The sequence below is a fragment of the Eutrigla gurnardus genome (genome assembly GCF_963514095.1).
Source record: "Eutrigla gurnardus genome assembly, chromosome: 3".
Taxonomy (NCBI): Eukaryota; Metazoa; Chordata; class Actinopteri; order Perciformes; family Triglidae; genus Eutrigla; species Eutrigla gurnardus.
Window position 1 is genome coordinate 9,714,297 of NC_139917.1, and position 14,258 is coordinate 9,728,554.

At 42.9% G+C, this 14,258-nt stretch overlaps 3 protein-coding genes across 7 annotated transcripts in view; 2 read left to right on the top strand and 1 right to left on the bottom strand.

Annotated features, from left to right (window-relative positions):
- Positions 1-2,445: 2,445 nt before the first annotated feature.
- LOC311010882 (uncharacterized protein) lies at positions 2,446-4,910 on the top strand (the record flags this gene model as incomplete). The annotated part of the gene is made up of 5 exons (XM_084005525.1): positions 2,446-2,475; positions 3,737-4,032; positions 4,114-4,244; positions 4,325-4,540; positions 4,627-4,910. The coding sequence occupies 5 exons, from the start codon at positions 2,446-2,448 to the stop codon at positions 4,788-4,790; spliced, it is 837 nt and encodes a 278-aa protein (XP_083861651.1). The 3' UTR covers positions 4,791-4,910.
- A 2,085-nt stretch (positions 4,911-6,995) lies between these two features.
- Positions 6,996-10,273, top strand: LOC311010741 (protein EOLA1-like). Of its 3 annotated transcripts, none has more exons than XM_084005340.1 (3): positions 6,996-7,201; positions 9,064-9,324; positions 9,400-10,232. In XM_084005340.1, the coding sequence occupies exons 2-3, from the start codon at positions 9,066-9,068 to the stop codon at positions 9,606-9,608; spliced, it is 468 nt and encodes a 155-aa protein (XP_083861466.1). In that variant the 5' UTR covers positions 6,996-7,201; positions 9,064-9,065; the 3' UTR covers positions 9,609-10,232. The 3 variants fall into 3 exon arrangements, with proteins under 3 accessions (XP_083861466.1, XP_083861465.1, XP_083861464.1); XM_084005339.1 differs by having other exon boundaries at positions 6,998-7,184; positions 9,400-10,217; XM_084005338.1 differs by lacking the exon at positions 6,996-7,201 and adding an exon at positions 7,485-7,544 and having other exon boundaries at positions 9,400-10,273.
- A 63-nt stretch (positions 10,274-10,336) lies between these two features.
- alg13 (ALG13 UDP-N-acetylglucosaminyltransferase subunit) overlaps positions 10,337-14,258 on the bottom strand; it is a gene marked incomplete at its 3' end in the record, with an annotated part of 41,189 nt that continues 37,267 nt past the window's right edge. For 2 of the 3 annotated variants that reach the window (XM_084005312.1, XM_084005311.1), the window contains exons 24-25: positions 11,803-11,910; positions 10,655-10,914 (exon numbers count right to left, since the gene is read on the bottom strand). In XM_084005312.1, coding sequence (XP_083861438.1) covers positions 10,808-10,914; positions 11,803-11,910 — 215 coding nt within the window. Of the gene's footprint in view, positions 10,915-11,802; positions 11,911-14,258 lie in introns of all 3 variants that reach the window. The other variant, XM_084005313.1, reaches the window with a different exon arrangement.

Below are 14,258 nucleotides of genomic sequence, written 5' to 3' on the forward strand. Positions count from 1 at the left end.
TTCAATGGCTGCTGACTGCGTCCGCAAGGCAACTCCTCCATGAACCAGACACGCCTTCCCTCGTCCGTCAACGGTCTGTCAACCGTCCGTCAATGGTCCGTCAACGGAAATGTACAGTCCGAACAGGGCCTGAAAGCTCCGCGATGCCCAGAGAGCTCCGCCAACACACATGTAGCGTCACTTTCAGAGCTAATTTAATAGCAGGATTTAAAACAGACCAACAAGTATTGAAACATTTCAATTCAGAATCAATGTGTCATCTCATCGGCTCTTCTGATCAATTTAGATCACAGATCAAACTATTTAGAATCAGCTGATCGGTGGCTGCAGCCATAACATGACCAAAATAAACTTCTGTAAAAATGAAAGTGGACGATAGAATTGAGCTCTGCTGCTCTCGGTGGAGAGACGGAGGAACAGCAAGCGGACTCTGGACATCACCTTGATTTAAGGGTTTTTTCAAAAGCAATTCTAGCTGGCTAGAATTGATCAGCTCATTAGGCACTAAAAGATGGAAACACTGGAAGCTCAGCTTCCTTTTACACTGTCGAGACACTGACCTCTGGTGGCATCTGCTGGCCAAAACAACACATCACATTAACACACCATCATAGAAAGCACTGCGTCTGGATTTACGACGGGATTGAAGATCATATCGTCATGACTTCTACCGAGGCTGCAATCGGGAAACTCTTCTTCTCTGAGAAAGGTTCCTAATGGAACAAATTACCTGAAGGATGCGTCAGTGTCAGCCATGATAAGAGCGGTTAGGATCCTCTAAATATTAAGGAAAAGTGCTTCACTGCTTCCTTTCATATCTCCTCCAGCCTCGGAAACATCTGACCTTCAGGAGATAACGCGGTCGGCGACAGCAACATTTTAAGTGACCCACACCTCAGAAATGCCTATTATTGCAGACATAAAAATAATATATAAATGTGAGTGGACAGAAATAATTATTTAATTAATTTGTATTTATTTATGTCAATCATGTTACAAATATTAAAACAAACTAAACTAAAATAATGAAATGTAAATTCAGCAAACTGTAAAAAATGAATTCTTGATTATGAACAACATTCATAATCAACATAAATAATTATCTTACATCTCCAGAAAGGAGTGAAAAAGATCCAACCCTTCTCCCAAACAATTAATAACTGCATTTATCATAGAAACTCTTGTCAGTGGAAAGGAAATAATATTAGTGAGCTGACTGTCCACATTTAAGATGAGAGAATCCTTTATTTGTCCCACGGTGGTACATTTACATGTAAATAATTCACAGGTAACCATAGCAACATAGAACTGAACGGTTACATTCAAATCATTGCACATAGAGAATATTGATATTTAGTTTAACTGATATTCCGTGTGTGAATGAACAGTGTTGGTCTGTTGGTTTACAGAGCAGATTTGATGGTAAACAGCAACAGGAAGGAGGAGCTGCTGGACCTGAACCAGCTGTTTATAGAACCAACAACATGGAGACTAGTGGACCATGTGGTTTTAGGAATCCATCATAGTTTCTCCATCACAGACCCAAGTCAATCACCAGCTGTCAGTCATCAGCTGTCTCATCATAATGAAGTAGCTGAGTGAAATTCCAGTCAGGTTCTTCCTACATCCTGATGATTATCTTTCTCATCTTTCCTTCACCTCATGATGTTTTCCCTCGAGGTCAGGGGGAAGACGTGAGGAAACACTTTATTGACTTTACGACTGCAGCCCTGATCAAGTGTAATAAGGCTCAAGCCTATAAATTTCTACATTTTTTCTAAATATTTGTGTCTATATTTGTTTACTTATAAAACAATATATGGAAAAGGGAAAGCAATTGATAAAAGAAAAACGTTTAGTGTTTTATGGAAACTAACCCTAAGTTTAAGTCCCCTCTCAGATTTTTGTTAGAAACAGCGCAGAATGCACGGCAGTATTCCAGAAAGCAGTCTCAACAAACTCCGAACCTAAACCTGGACTCTGAACTTAACCCTGGAGTCTGAACCTAACCCCGGACTTGGAACCTAACCCTGGACTCTGAACCTTACCCTGGACTCGGAACCTAACCATAGATTCTGAACCTAACCCTGAACTCTGAACCTAACCCCGGACTCTGATCCTGACCCCGGACTCTGAACCTAACCCTGAACTCTGAACCTAACCTTGGACTGTGAATATAACCCTGGACTCTGAACCTAACCCTGAACTCTCAAACTAACCCTGGACTCTGACCCTAACCTTGGACTGTGAACATAACCCTGGACTCTGACCCTAACCTTGGACTGTGAACCTAACCCTTGACTCTGAACCTTACCCCGGACTCTGAACCTAACCATAGACTCTGAGATTGTAAACTCTGAGTAACGTGCCTGCCGACTCTACAAAGCCATCAACAATGGAGCTCTGATACTACAACTCACCATGGAAACCAGGAGAGAGTTAGATATGACTGAGTGTCGCTCCTGGACAGACGGGGTACTGGGTTTTATTCTGCTTCCTGTCCTCTGATCCACATCATCTCCGTCATGTCCTCAAGGGTCCAGTGGACTGACCCCACTAAGTCTGATCACAGTAATCTGATTACACGTGTCTCCTAGCAACATGTAAGGGCTCGCTGTGTTACCATGGTGAAAGAAATCCTCTGATAAATTAATGCATACTAAATAAATGGTGAGGACCGCAGCTTAACAGCAAGGTGACATCATGTTGACTTCTTCATTTAAAAACTGTTTGTCTTACTCGGAGATTGGTTTGTTGCCTCTTGTTGTTGCTCTTTCCTCTCGCTGTAATCCTTTACATTTGTGCACTGTGGGACTATTAAAGGATTATCTGATCTTATCTGATCTTATTATAGCGTAATTAGCTCACCTGACCTCATCCAGCTTAAATCAGTGTATCTGGTATTGAAAGTGGTGTTGATTGTTTGTGTTTGTATATATATATATATATATATATATATATATATAAACCTCTTTTTCAATGTAGATCTGGCCCAAACAGTCAGCGGCAAATACACGTTTACAAACATACAAATGAAGAATGGTACAAACTGTCAAAAATGAATTCTTGATTATGAACAACATTCATAATCAACATAAATAATTATCTTACATCTCCAGAAAGGAGTGAAAAAGATCCAACCCTTCTCCCAAACAATTAATAACTGCATTTATCATAGAAACTCTTGTCAGTGGAAATGAAATAATATTAGTGAGCTGACTGTCCACATTTAAGATGAGAGAATCCTTTATTTGTCCCACAGTGGTACATTTACATGTAAATAATTCACAGGTAACCATAGCAACATAGAACTGAACGGATACATTCAAATCATTGCACATAGAGAATATTGATATTTAGTTTAACTGATATTCCGTGTGTGAATGAACAGTGTTGGTCTGTTGGTTTACAGAGCAGATTTGATGGTAAACAGCAACAGGAAGGAGGAGCTGCTGGACCTGAACCAGCTGTTTATAGAACCAACAACATGGAGACTAGTGGACCATGTGGTTTTAGGAATCCATCATAGTTTCTCCATCACAGACCCACGTCAATCACCATATATATTAAACCTCTTTTTCAATGTAGATCTGGCCAAAACAGTCAGCGGCAAATACACGTTTACAAACATACAAATGAAGAATGGTGCAAATACCATTTAAAACACTAAGATTTACATCAAAAGAACGATCAATGAAGGAACTTTCTGTGAGCCAGTTATGGAGCCTTCTTATAGAATCTGCTTCGTGGTTCTGTTGAACTTCTGTCCCCACCCCCCACCTCCTCCAGGTCAGACGACCTCTCCTTCCACACCAGTCCCCACCACCATGATGCCCAGGGGCATGATGGGAAGGATCATGTGGCGACCAGTGGAAGCGGTCAGACTCAGTCGTTGGACCGCGCACTCCGACCCACCTCTACATCCTCTGTGGTCGCCACAGCAACCGCCCGCCAGCACTCACTGGGCCGCAACCAGCCACATCATCACCACCACCAGCCGCCGCCACTTGCTGGCTCTGCCAATCAGGCCAAGTACACAGTCACTCATTCACACATAGTTCACACTTTAATCACGTGCCCCATGTTTAACCTTTGACTTCCATCTCTCTTCAGTGACCATCAGGTCCCTCCAGCCCCTCCGCCGCCCCCGCCTCTCATGTCGTCAGCGGGACAGATGGCATTCCCCAAGAGCTCCACCCATGGCACTGCCATGACAACGCCACTGCACCCACCTGGTAACCAAGGTAACAGTCAACCTCTTTTTAGTTACTCATGAGTGGTTGGTGTGCAGCTCACTGGTTTCCATTAATGTCTCCTCCACTAGGTGGCGACGCCGTCCTATCCCATCCCTACAACCCCTCCCCTCGGCAACCTCCCCCAGCCAATTACACCCCCTCCCCCTCCCGGCCCGGAGGCCAGGCCCCGCCCTCAGCTGTTGTGCCCCCGTTGCCCCTGGCGACAGACAGCAGGAAGCCTCCTAGTGGACTGAACATGCCAATGAATGACGCCCGCAGCGACCTGTTGGCTGCCATACGCAGAGGTCAGCTGTCGTACTGTTTTACTGTGTCTGTGTGCTGACCTGCTGTCTGGTATGTGGTTGAGCTTGTGGTCTCTCCTGGTCCGCAGGTATCCAGCTGAGAAAGGTTCAGGAGCAGCGTGAGCAGGAGGAGGCTAAGAAACGAGAGCCCACAGGAAATGATGTGGCCACCATCCTGTCGCGACGCATCGCTGTTGAGTACAGCGAGTCAGAGGAGGAGTCTGATCCCGAGGACCAGGAGTGGTCCGACTGAGGAGGCAGAGTCCAGATCCGTCTCATGGTCAAAACCTAAAACACAGGAAATAAAACATCAGTAAAATCATCAATCAGAATATTTTGATATTGTGACCATCAGCTGTCATAATGAATAAATGATTTGTTAATGTTTATTGGTTCACACCAAACACAAAGTGATTGCATACAAAGTCAAAGCAAAGACAAGAAGAGACGAATGATGCAAATTATTACACAAAATATTTCATCTCGAGCTAGAAATTCCTCTGAGCGGTGAGATCGTCCTCCTCTCGTCACTGAATCAGAAATGGAGGAACCAAATGTTGTCTCTGGTCCCCCAGAGGTCTACGAGAGCAGCTCACATTAGTCCAGAGACCAGACCAGATCTTGCATTGGATGTGAACCAGCACCACTCTGCTTATGTTTCTAGAAGAGACCAATGTTAAAGGGGAGAAGATATCCCCATGTCTCTGAGGGTGTCTGATCTGTTTCCTGCTGGTCATGGTTCAGACTATCAGACCAGATCAGCCTGCCGGGCTGCTCTCTGTAAAACTCTTTCCCTGTTGTTTTTCTTCTTCGTGGATAAAAAGCTCTTTGACTTCCTGATTTAATTTTGTGTTGTGATTTTTTTCAATATTGTTTTTTATTTTGGATATTATTTATTTATTGATATATAACAGATTTTTTTTATATTTTATTATTTCTTTCTTTCTTATTTATTTTCTTGGATGTGTTTCTTCTTCTCTGCTCACTTGGTTTTACATTTGACTGCCAGTTACAGCATCTGATTCATTCGTTGCTACGGTAACCAGGGAAGAGATGATTTTCATTACGACATGATATTCTTTCTGTGGCGTCATTGTGTGGGACGTTATGACGTCATAGCTCATGTGTAAAAACAGAAAACAGTGAAATAATGACATCATCCAGGAAATAGAAACCTGTTGTTTGGTTTCAGTTAATTTCTGTGATGTCATCACTGCTGCTGCTAGTGTAAAATAAGAAAAAAAAAGACTTCCTGTCCTGAACGTCTAATCTGTGATTGGCTGTAGAGACATTGATTTATTGGTTTATTGATCTGTGCTGTGTGTTCTCTGCACTGTGATTTGCATGTTGGTGGGATAAATGAATTATAAAACTGTAAAATGAGTCTAAACTTCATGGACTGAACAAGCTTTGCGTCTCTTTATGCAACATCACAGTTAATGTTTTGGTTCATTTAAATTTTTTTATGAAACTTCATACATTCAAATAAAATAGCCAATTCATTTGAATCTTCATGTTCATGCGATTCAATCAAGAGGTCAGGCCTGCATCTACACATTTAACAATCATTTCCATACAGTCTCATACTATATTTATAGTATATTTATATACATATATTTTAAACATAAGTACAAAACCTGAATCAGCTGCAGAACTTTATGAATACCAAAGTTGATGAACTGAGAATTATTCAACATAAATATTAATAAACATAACATAAAACATACACATAATATACAGTATGAGATTTACAGACCAGCAGAATTCAGACACTAAAGGCCTCCCACATGTGACCCGGCAGCTCCTCACTTCATATGGCCTTTACCAAATCCTCCAGTTTCCCAAAATTAGAAATGAATAAATACTGATACTGCTATTGTTATTGAACATGCACATGAGGGACCAGTCAGTGTGGCAGCAGCAAGAGGAGGAGCCGTGGGGTGCAGTCGAATAGTCAAAAAAAATGGTCCTAACTCCTATTTCTTGACCTTTGGAGAAAATGTCACGGGGGTTAAGGAAAGGCGATAGGAGAACTCAAAAGGATTTAGGAAAAGACTTGTGCTTGTGCTCAGACAATCCAAGATTAGATTTTGGAAGAATTGTTGTCAGTAGTTTACAGAATAAAGCAAATATGTTCATTTTACTTTAAAACTTACCTATTTTTCGGCCTATCCTCTGTTCTATCTCTGACTGACGTCATGTCCTTGTTTATTTATTTAATTCATTTGTTCTTTTCGTTTGTTAGCAGCCATGGCGGCGTGTTAAAAACACGTAGTAGTACTGTGTCATAAAACAACAACAGCAGCAACAACAACAACATGGTGAATAAACCTGTTTCACCGTAGTAGCCACGGTAACCCGCCTGACCTGGGACCGGCAGCAGAGCTGCGGAGCTGCACGTCATTTTAGTGAAGAAGAAGAAGAAGAGTCGGAGCGGAAGCGACTACAGCAGAAGAACCCGCGGAGTGGAGCTTGTTGAGGGTCATGACGACTTCCGGTTTGTCCGCGGGAATCGCAGCGCAGTCGCTTATGACCGTCGTCGGACTTGGACTCAACTGGAAACATCAGGACAAAGCACGTTTCCTCCTCTGCCCCAGCAGACCAGACTCCGTTCAGAAATCTGCTGAATGAGTTTCCTCGGTGATCCGTGAACCTCGTTCTCCGGTGAGTGGGCGGAATAAGTTGAAACTACATCAGATGTACGGTCGGCATGACTCACACAACGTTATTTAGTCAAATAATACATTGAATAAATAATGATTGTGCGGAAATCCATCAAAGTGGCTTCGTGGCGAAGTAATTGTTTCTTAATGTCTCCTACTTTATGGATTTAGACGTTGAAATAAGACAGATTGTGTTTGGAAGCAGACGTTTATGACATGAACTCCGAGGTTTGATGAAAAATGTGGAGTCTCTCTCTGACCCAATCCAGGCACAATCCCAATGTCCCCCTAAAGGTCTAAACCCTGAACCCTCAGGGATTTAACTGACGTCACCTGGTAGATGGGTGAGTGTGATGATCTTATCATCCCAGACCAGACGTACTGTCAAATCATTTATTGACTTGTTTTAGTTCAAACGGCTTCAATAAGCTAAATTAAAATAACTGGTTGATGATTAAACCAGGTGTGTGATATAATAATAGCCTAATAATAATAATAATAATACACCACGTGTGTAATATATTAATAATAAACCAGGTGTGTAGCCTATGATGACATTCCTATGATTTTACGTATTTGAGTCCATATTCAATCTTTAATGTTAATGTTTCTGTGTAAATGTAATATTCCACACATGCGCTGTCCTCTTTCTTTACCTTTTTAATTTTTGAATTCCTCCGGGCTTCCCCCGGTAACCCCGCTATGAACTGTGCATAATTCCCAAAGTCAACATCGATGCTAGCTTACACAAAGTGGCCATAAAGGGCTCAAAAAGTCCGCAAGCAAGCCCTCATGCACCTGACGATGTGACCGTGGGACAGACCTAAACCCTCAAACACTTAACTGGAACGCCCATCAAAGTCCATGAGTTGGGACATTGGGATTTGGCTCCAAGCTGTAAAACCTGAAAAAAAAAAACACACAAAAAAAAATGTAACCAACCATTTCAAACCCTCACAGCCTCTCACGCTCACCTATCTACCAGAGGCCTGTACTACGAAGCGAGTTCAACATACCCAGGATATCTTTCAGAGATCCAGCATAAGTTACCCTAACAAAGGCAATCGGAGATAAGCGGTCACACGAAGCTGGTTATCAACTCGTTAACTCAACCCAGGGTTTACCTGTCCAGCTATGAGCGCGTGCACATGAAAGAGGCGGCGTTTGCAGCATTTGACCAATCACATACATGGATCAGTCTACGGCAGCAGAGCGGCGTATTTCACGTACGACGAGCAAACCACAATCTTATGGAAAACGTACAGAAATACAAAGAAGTTAAACATATTACAGGCAAAAGGCAACAATTTCATCTGCCAAATGCAGGAAGGACAGATGGCAAAAACACCCCGACTGTGTGAATGCGTAAATCGTATTAGTAATATTAGTAGTCATATAATGACTGCCCCATCATAAGGACACTAGTAGATCTGACTGATTAAAACAACATTAAGTGTGCTGGTAGCTCAGTGGTAGAGTTACTGCCCCATGTACTGTGGCCCTCTTATATCATGTCGTCCCTCTCTCTCGGCCCTTTCACTCTCACACTGTCCTCTCGCAATAAACGGCCAAAAAATAACTTTTTCAAACAAATTAATGTGATGCTTCGATGTATTTTTATGGCATGGTGTATGACAATGGCGGTGTAAAACGGACTTGGGAGCAAATCCAATAAATATAAAAACCGAATTCAAAGTGGTCAGTAGGCTGTACGCTGACACAAGTAATTTCCTCCGATGAGAATCTGGATCTCTCATATAAAACACCGTCAGGGACATTTTGCCGGTCTCTGAACACTCTAGTTCTCCTAAGACACCCTCTCACGATCCACCAAGCTTTTTTTTAATCCATTTTGTTTTGCAGACATGTCGGTGCAGGTGTGGTGCCTGTCGTTCAGGCAGCCATATGCAGGTCTGGTTCTGGATGGGCTGAAAACAGTGGAAAGCCGCTGGAGACCCCTGCTGGCTGAGCTGGAGAATCAAACCCTGGCAGTTCACATCGCCCGGCGGGACTGGGAGGAGGAAGGGTGGAGGGCGTTGCTGAGTGGCACACTGGGAATGAACCGGGTTCAGATACAAGCGCTCTTGGAGTCTGGAGAGCGGTTCGGCCGCGGAGTGGTGGCAGGTGGGAAACCATGTCGGTGTTTTGATAGTCCTGATAGTTAACAAGGTGTATCTGAAGGCGTAGCCTCTCTTTCAGGATTGGTGGATGTGGGCAGGACTTGGCTGTGCCCTGCCTCCCTGCAGGGGGAAGAGCTACAGCACCTGGAGCAGTCGGCTGTTCTGATAGGTCTGCAGGAGAAGCACCTGACTCAACTGTCCAACCCTCGCTGGCTAAAGGAGCCGCTGAGGGCCCGGGGGGGTCGCGACCTCTGGACTGTGGAGATCCCCTGTGAGCTGTTACCATGACGATGACACCCACACACACACAGTCATGAACTGATAACATTAATTATCAATTATAAATCATGATATTATTAACACTGACAGGATACTGACATCCCCTGATTGGTTGTCAGCCACCACATCTGTTTTGTTTTGTTTGTTTTTTCATGTGTTTTAGTTTGTGTGATGAGCTCCAGTAAAGAGTCGAGGAGAAACGTTAACACTGAGTGAAGGTCATGTGACCAAACAGAAGAATCAGTCTGCTGGTGAAACACTGTTCTTTATTCACCCAGTAACACAAACAAACCACCAGTGTAATTATAATGTCAACACAAATATATCCCCATATAAATAACGGGGACTGGCCACGCCCTCTCTCTCTGATTGGCTGGCTGACATTTTGAAAAACTTCAGACGACTTCAACAAACAAAACTTGTCACTGTGGCAACCGAGGATGCTGTCACCTGGGCTGCCGTGGAAACAGGGAAGGACAACACACCTCAACATTTTCAACAGGAAATTATTCTGAGATGTGTTGTGCATTAGGCACGAGCTAATAACATGCCAACATTCAGTTTTCAGTAAAATCTTTTACAACATTAACAATGTCATTTTTTAGTCTTTGCTTTTATTTTTCTAATTTATTCATTTGTTTTTAATTATATACTTTTCTGATTATGGGGCTGGTTAGCGTGGTTAGCACTGCTAGTTTTACACAAAGGGGTGTTATTAGCTAACTATGTTTCCTGAGTTAGATGGTGGGGGGGATGTAGTGTGTGGCCGTGAGGTGGGGGGGCGGGGCTGTGATGTAACCAACCACATGTGCGGGGTTGGGGGCTGGGCAGTAGACCCGTGTGGCGTGGCCTCCAGTCTGCAGTGCTCCCCAGTGGGTGGAGGGGGGGAGGCAGGCGTGGTAGGAGGAGTGATGGGTGAGGTGGGTGGAGTGAGGATGAGCAGAGTGAGGAAGAGGAGGGGCAGAGGGCAGGTAAGGGGCCGGGGGCGGAGCTTCATATGGCAGGTGCAGCAGTGAGGAAGACTGGAGGTGCGTTTGATCCGGGTACAGGAGCGTAGGAGAGGGGGTGGGGACTGGAAGGGCCGAGCTGGTGGTGGAGGAGGAGGAGCCTTCCCCGGAGGGGGCGGGGCCTGACAGGACACAAAACACACTCAGATGAGAGGAGAGATAACTGTTGATGTGATCAGAAGGTTAGAGCTACTGTCCATTTTAAAAGGAGTGTCTCCAGAGCTGCTGTGTGATGTCTGATTCGTAGCAAGGCAAGTAAATGGAGGTGTGACTTCTGGCGCCGCCACTTCCTGTGTCCACCACGGGACCTTATTTTGGTAAAAAAATATGTTCAGTAGTCATCAGCGAGACAAATAATTTTTTTGACTATTCGAATTGTTTGTCAGTTAAAAGATAATTAAGTCTCGTGTGTAAATCTGTACTAGTAAAGAGTTTCCATCTTCTAAGCAGAAAAATAAAAAGGTACATTTGTGGTAAATCATATCTTAAAACATTCTTTAAATAAAGTATTAAGAGTCATACTTAAAGTTTGAAGTGCTTTGTTAATTTTTTTATTTATTTTTTTGAAATTATCTAGACATAACTTATTGTTATAAACTCTGAAATAAATGGGACTTAAGTCAATGTTGACTGGTGAACTCTGTCTCTACACAAGTCGACAGGTGTCTCTAGTGGTCGTTCTGTCATAACCCAACGTCAAGGGTGTGACAGAGGGTCCAGGGGAAACAATGAAGGCACTCGGCACGAATACATGCAAAGTCAATGCAAAGACAGGTATAGATGCGTAAAAATGACGCAATGTGAATGAGGCAACAATTTGCGCAAGTTGAAATATTCCTACTCGAACAACAAGATTGCGTGACGCTGTGACACCAAAGCCTGGTGTTGACGGAGCAGCTACAATGTTAGCATAGCCTAGCACCCATCAACTGGACTTTATTCAGAAAACAAGCATTTTAAAAGTAGTCAGCTTGTGGTCTTGCAGACAGACCTAACAAAACATGACTTCACACTTTTTACTGATCACCATCATTATGGAGTTATTTCAGCATTCTTTTAATCTGGTTATTGATATTAAATCACAGCTAAATACTTTATTCTGGGTTCCTCCAGCTGTTCTAAACCGGTCACATGTTTACAACAGCTGTATCCATTTTGTGTGAATTTGCCTTAAGACAACATTAATCAGTACTGACCACTGCTGTGTCCATCTGCCTGTCCGTCTCCTGCCCTGGTGGATTCTGGGTAGTAGGAGGGGGGCTGATGGGGGCCTCTAGTTGTCTCAGGGTATGAAAGAGGGGCAGCTGAGGGCAGAAGACCAAAACTTCCTGTTAGGGCTACAGCAGTTCTCAAATAACCTCACTCGCTGCCTCAATAGCTCACTTACCAACTTACTCACTGCCTCAATAACCAACTCACCAATTACATCACTAACTTATTAACAAGATCGCTGCTTCAAAAACTCACTGCATCAGTAACTCACTCACTACCTTAATAAATAACCACTGCCTCTAATCTCATGGCTGTGGCTCAGAGGTAGAGCGAGTTTTCCTCTTATCGGAAAATATCAGTGGTCCGATTCCCGGCTCCCCCAGTCTGCATGTCGAAGTGTCCCTGGGCTACATACTGAACCCCAAATTGCCCCTGAAGGCAAAAAGCAAAAGATAAAAGTATCTTCCCAACAGGAGTTACGCTACTGCTAGGGCTCCAGTGCCACCACTCACGAGTCAAATCATGTTACTGAACAAAAGTTAGTCCTACCCGTGCTGTTTTAGCCAGTTAGCCAGATTCGCTATTCTGTTCTATTACTGTGCGGTCACTTGATCAGCCTAAGATCGTCTATACATGAAGATGTTCCGTGACCCTGTATGATCACTACTGTAGTCGGTATCAGCTGTAAATCCTAATAAATAATGAATAGCTATTTATGCATACAAGCTGAGAGCAGTAAATGTGCTTGAGATGAAGGAGAACCCGTGTTTAGTGCAGGAAACATGACAAAAAATGTCTGTAGCTCATGTTAACGTCTGTCTCATTACACACACACACACACACACACACACACACACACACACACACACACACACACACACACACACACACACACACACACACACACACACACACACACACACACACACACACACACACACACACACACACACACACACACACACACACACACACAGTTTTCATGACACACATACCAGGCGAGGGCATTTTCTGCATTACATAAATAGTATATATTTTTTTTATATGATAATTAGAGCCTTGATTATTTCCCCCCTGATTCCCCCAACAGCTTTATAACATTTAGAAATAATGTAATAATTTTCTGTGTTTCCATACATATGTATGAAATAAATGTTCTGTTTTTTATTTTCCTTTCTATATCTGGTCATATTACTTTTTCTATATTTATATGACACCACCACAGCATGAATATTCTGAAAGCCCAGGTTGTTCTGAAAAAAGGATGTAAAATACTTGATCTCATAGGGCTGAGCTTTAACCACTATTCTTACACCAGGTGAGAGGAAAATAGAAGAATATGCCATAGTTAATAAATATACATACATACATACATACATACATACATACATACATACATACATACATACAGGGTATAAAATTGGCACCCGCCCACACGCCAAATGTGGGTAGCGAAAATGTCAATCTGAAAATGTCAATAAGACAACAACACTGAGCAAGTGTTGTGTTAGTGACCAAATCAGAGGGGTATTCCACCAAACTCGCTTATTAAGGCGGCGCTTACCTGGTTAAGTCTGGTTAGAACTAACGCCAACTTCCACTTGTGGCTAAACCCGTTCCATTAACGCATTTCAGCCGCGCCTTGTTGAGGCTTATTCAAGCCAGGTTAACGTTGTCGTGTTACGCCGTTCACGGGATATGAAGCCAGACCAGAACCGTGAATGTCGAATCATCGAGAAAATGGCAGAAAAGACCAGAGCAAAAAATATTGATGGAACTGTACGAGGAGAACAAACCCATCATAACCAATAAAGGGAATACTGTAGTGATAAATAAAAATCGCGAGGCTGCTTGGGCAAGAATTACAGAGCGATTAAATACGGTAGTACCGTTAAGAGTAACATGTTCTAATATAATACTGACAATGATTTCTCAAACGTGAGGATAGTGTAGAGGTAATGCGCCGGCTTTAAACGTGGCCGGCCACAGTTCAATTCCCGACCATGGAAGTTTGTGAAATTTCTTTCTTTGGCCGGAACTCTCTCCCTTTTTTAGGCCTAGTAAATGCATCTACATTGACCAACTCATTTATCTCAACAATTCAATGAACACATTCAATGAACCTATTAATGAACTCACCTGAAAGGAATTTATGTGGCTGAAAATTGCATGCAGCAATGCCTTTGTCATTGCGATATACATGCTATTAATAATATCTTTATGCCTATCATGTTTTTGCAAGTTATATTTGGGTTCTGGGGAAAATTGTATGACATATTTATCATAGTTAAGGTAAAATGTTGGTCTAATTCTCTGATCTAAAGACAATTATACAAGCCAAACCTGGGATACCCACATTCGGGGGCAGGAGCATCACCACTCACCCAACTGGGGGCTTTAGACAATGATATGGCCAGTCGGTGTTAAAGAAAATAAATGA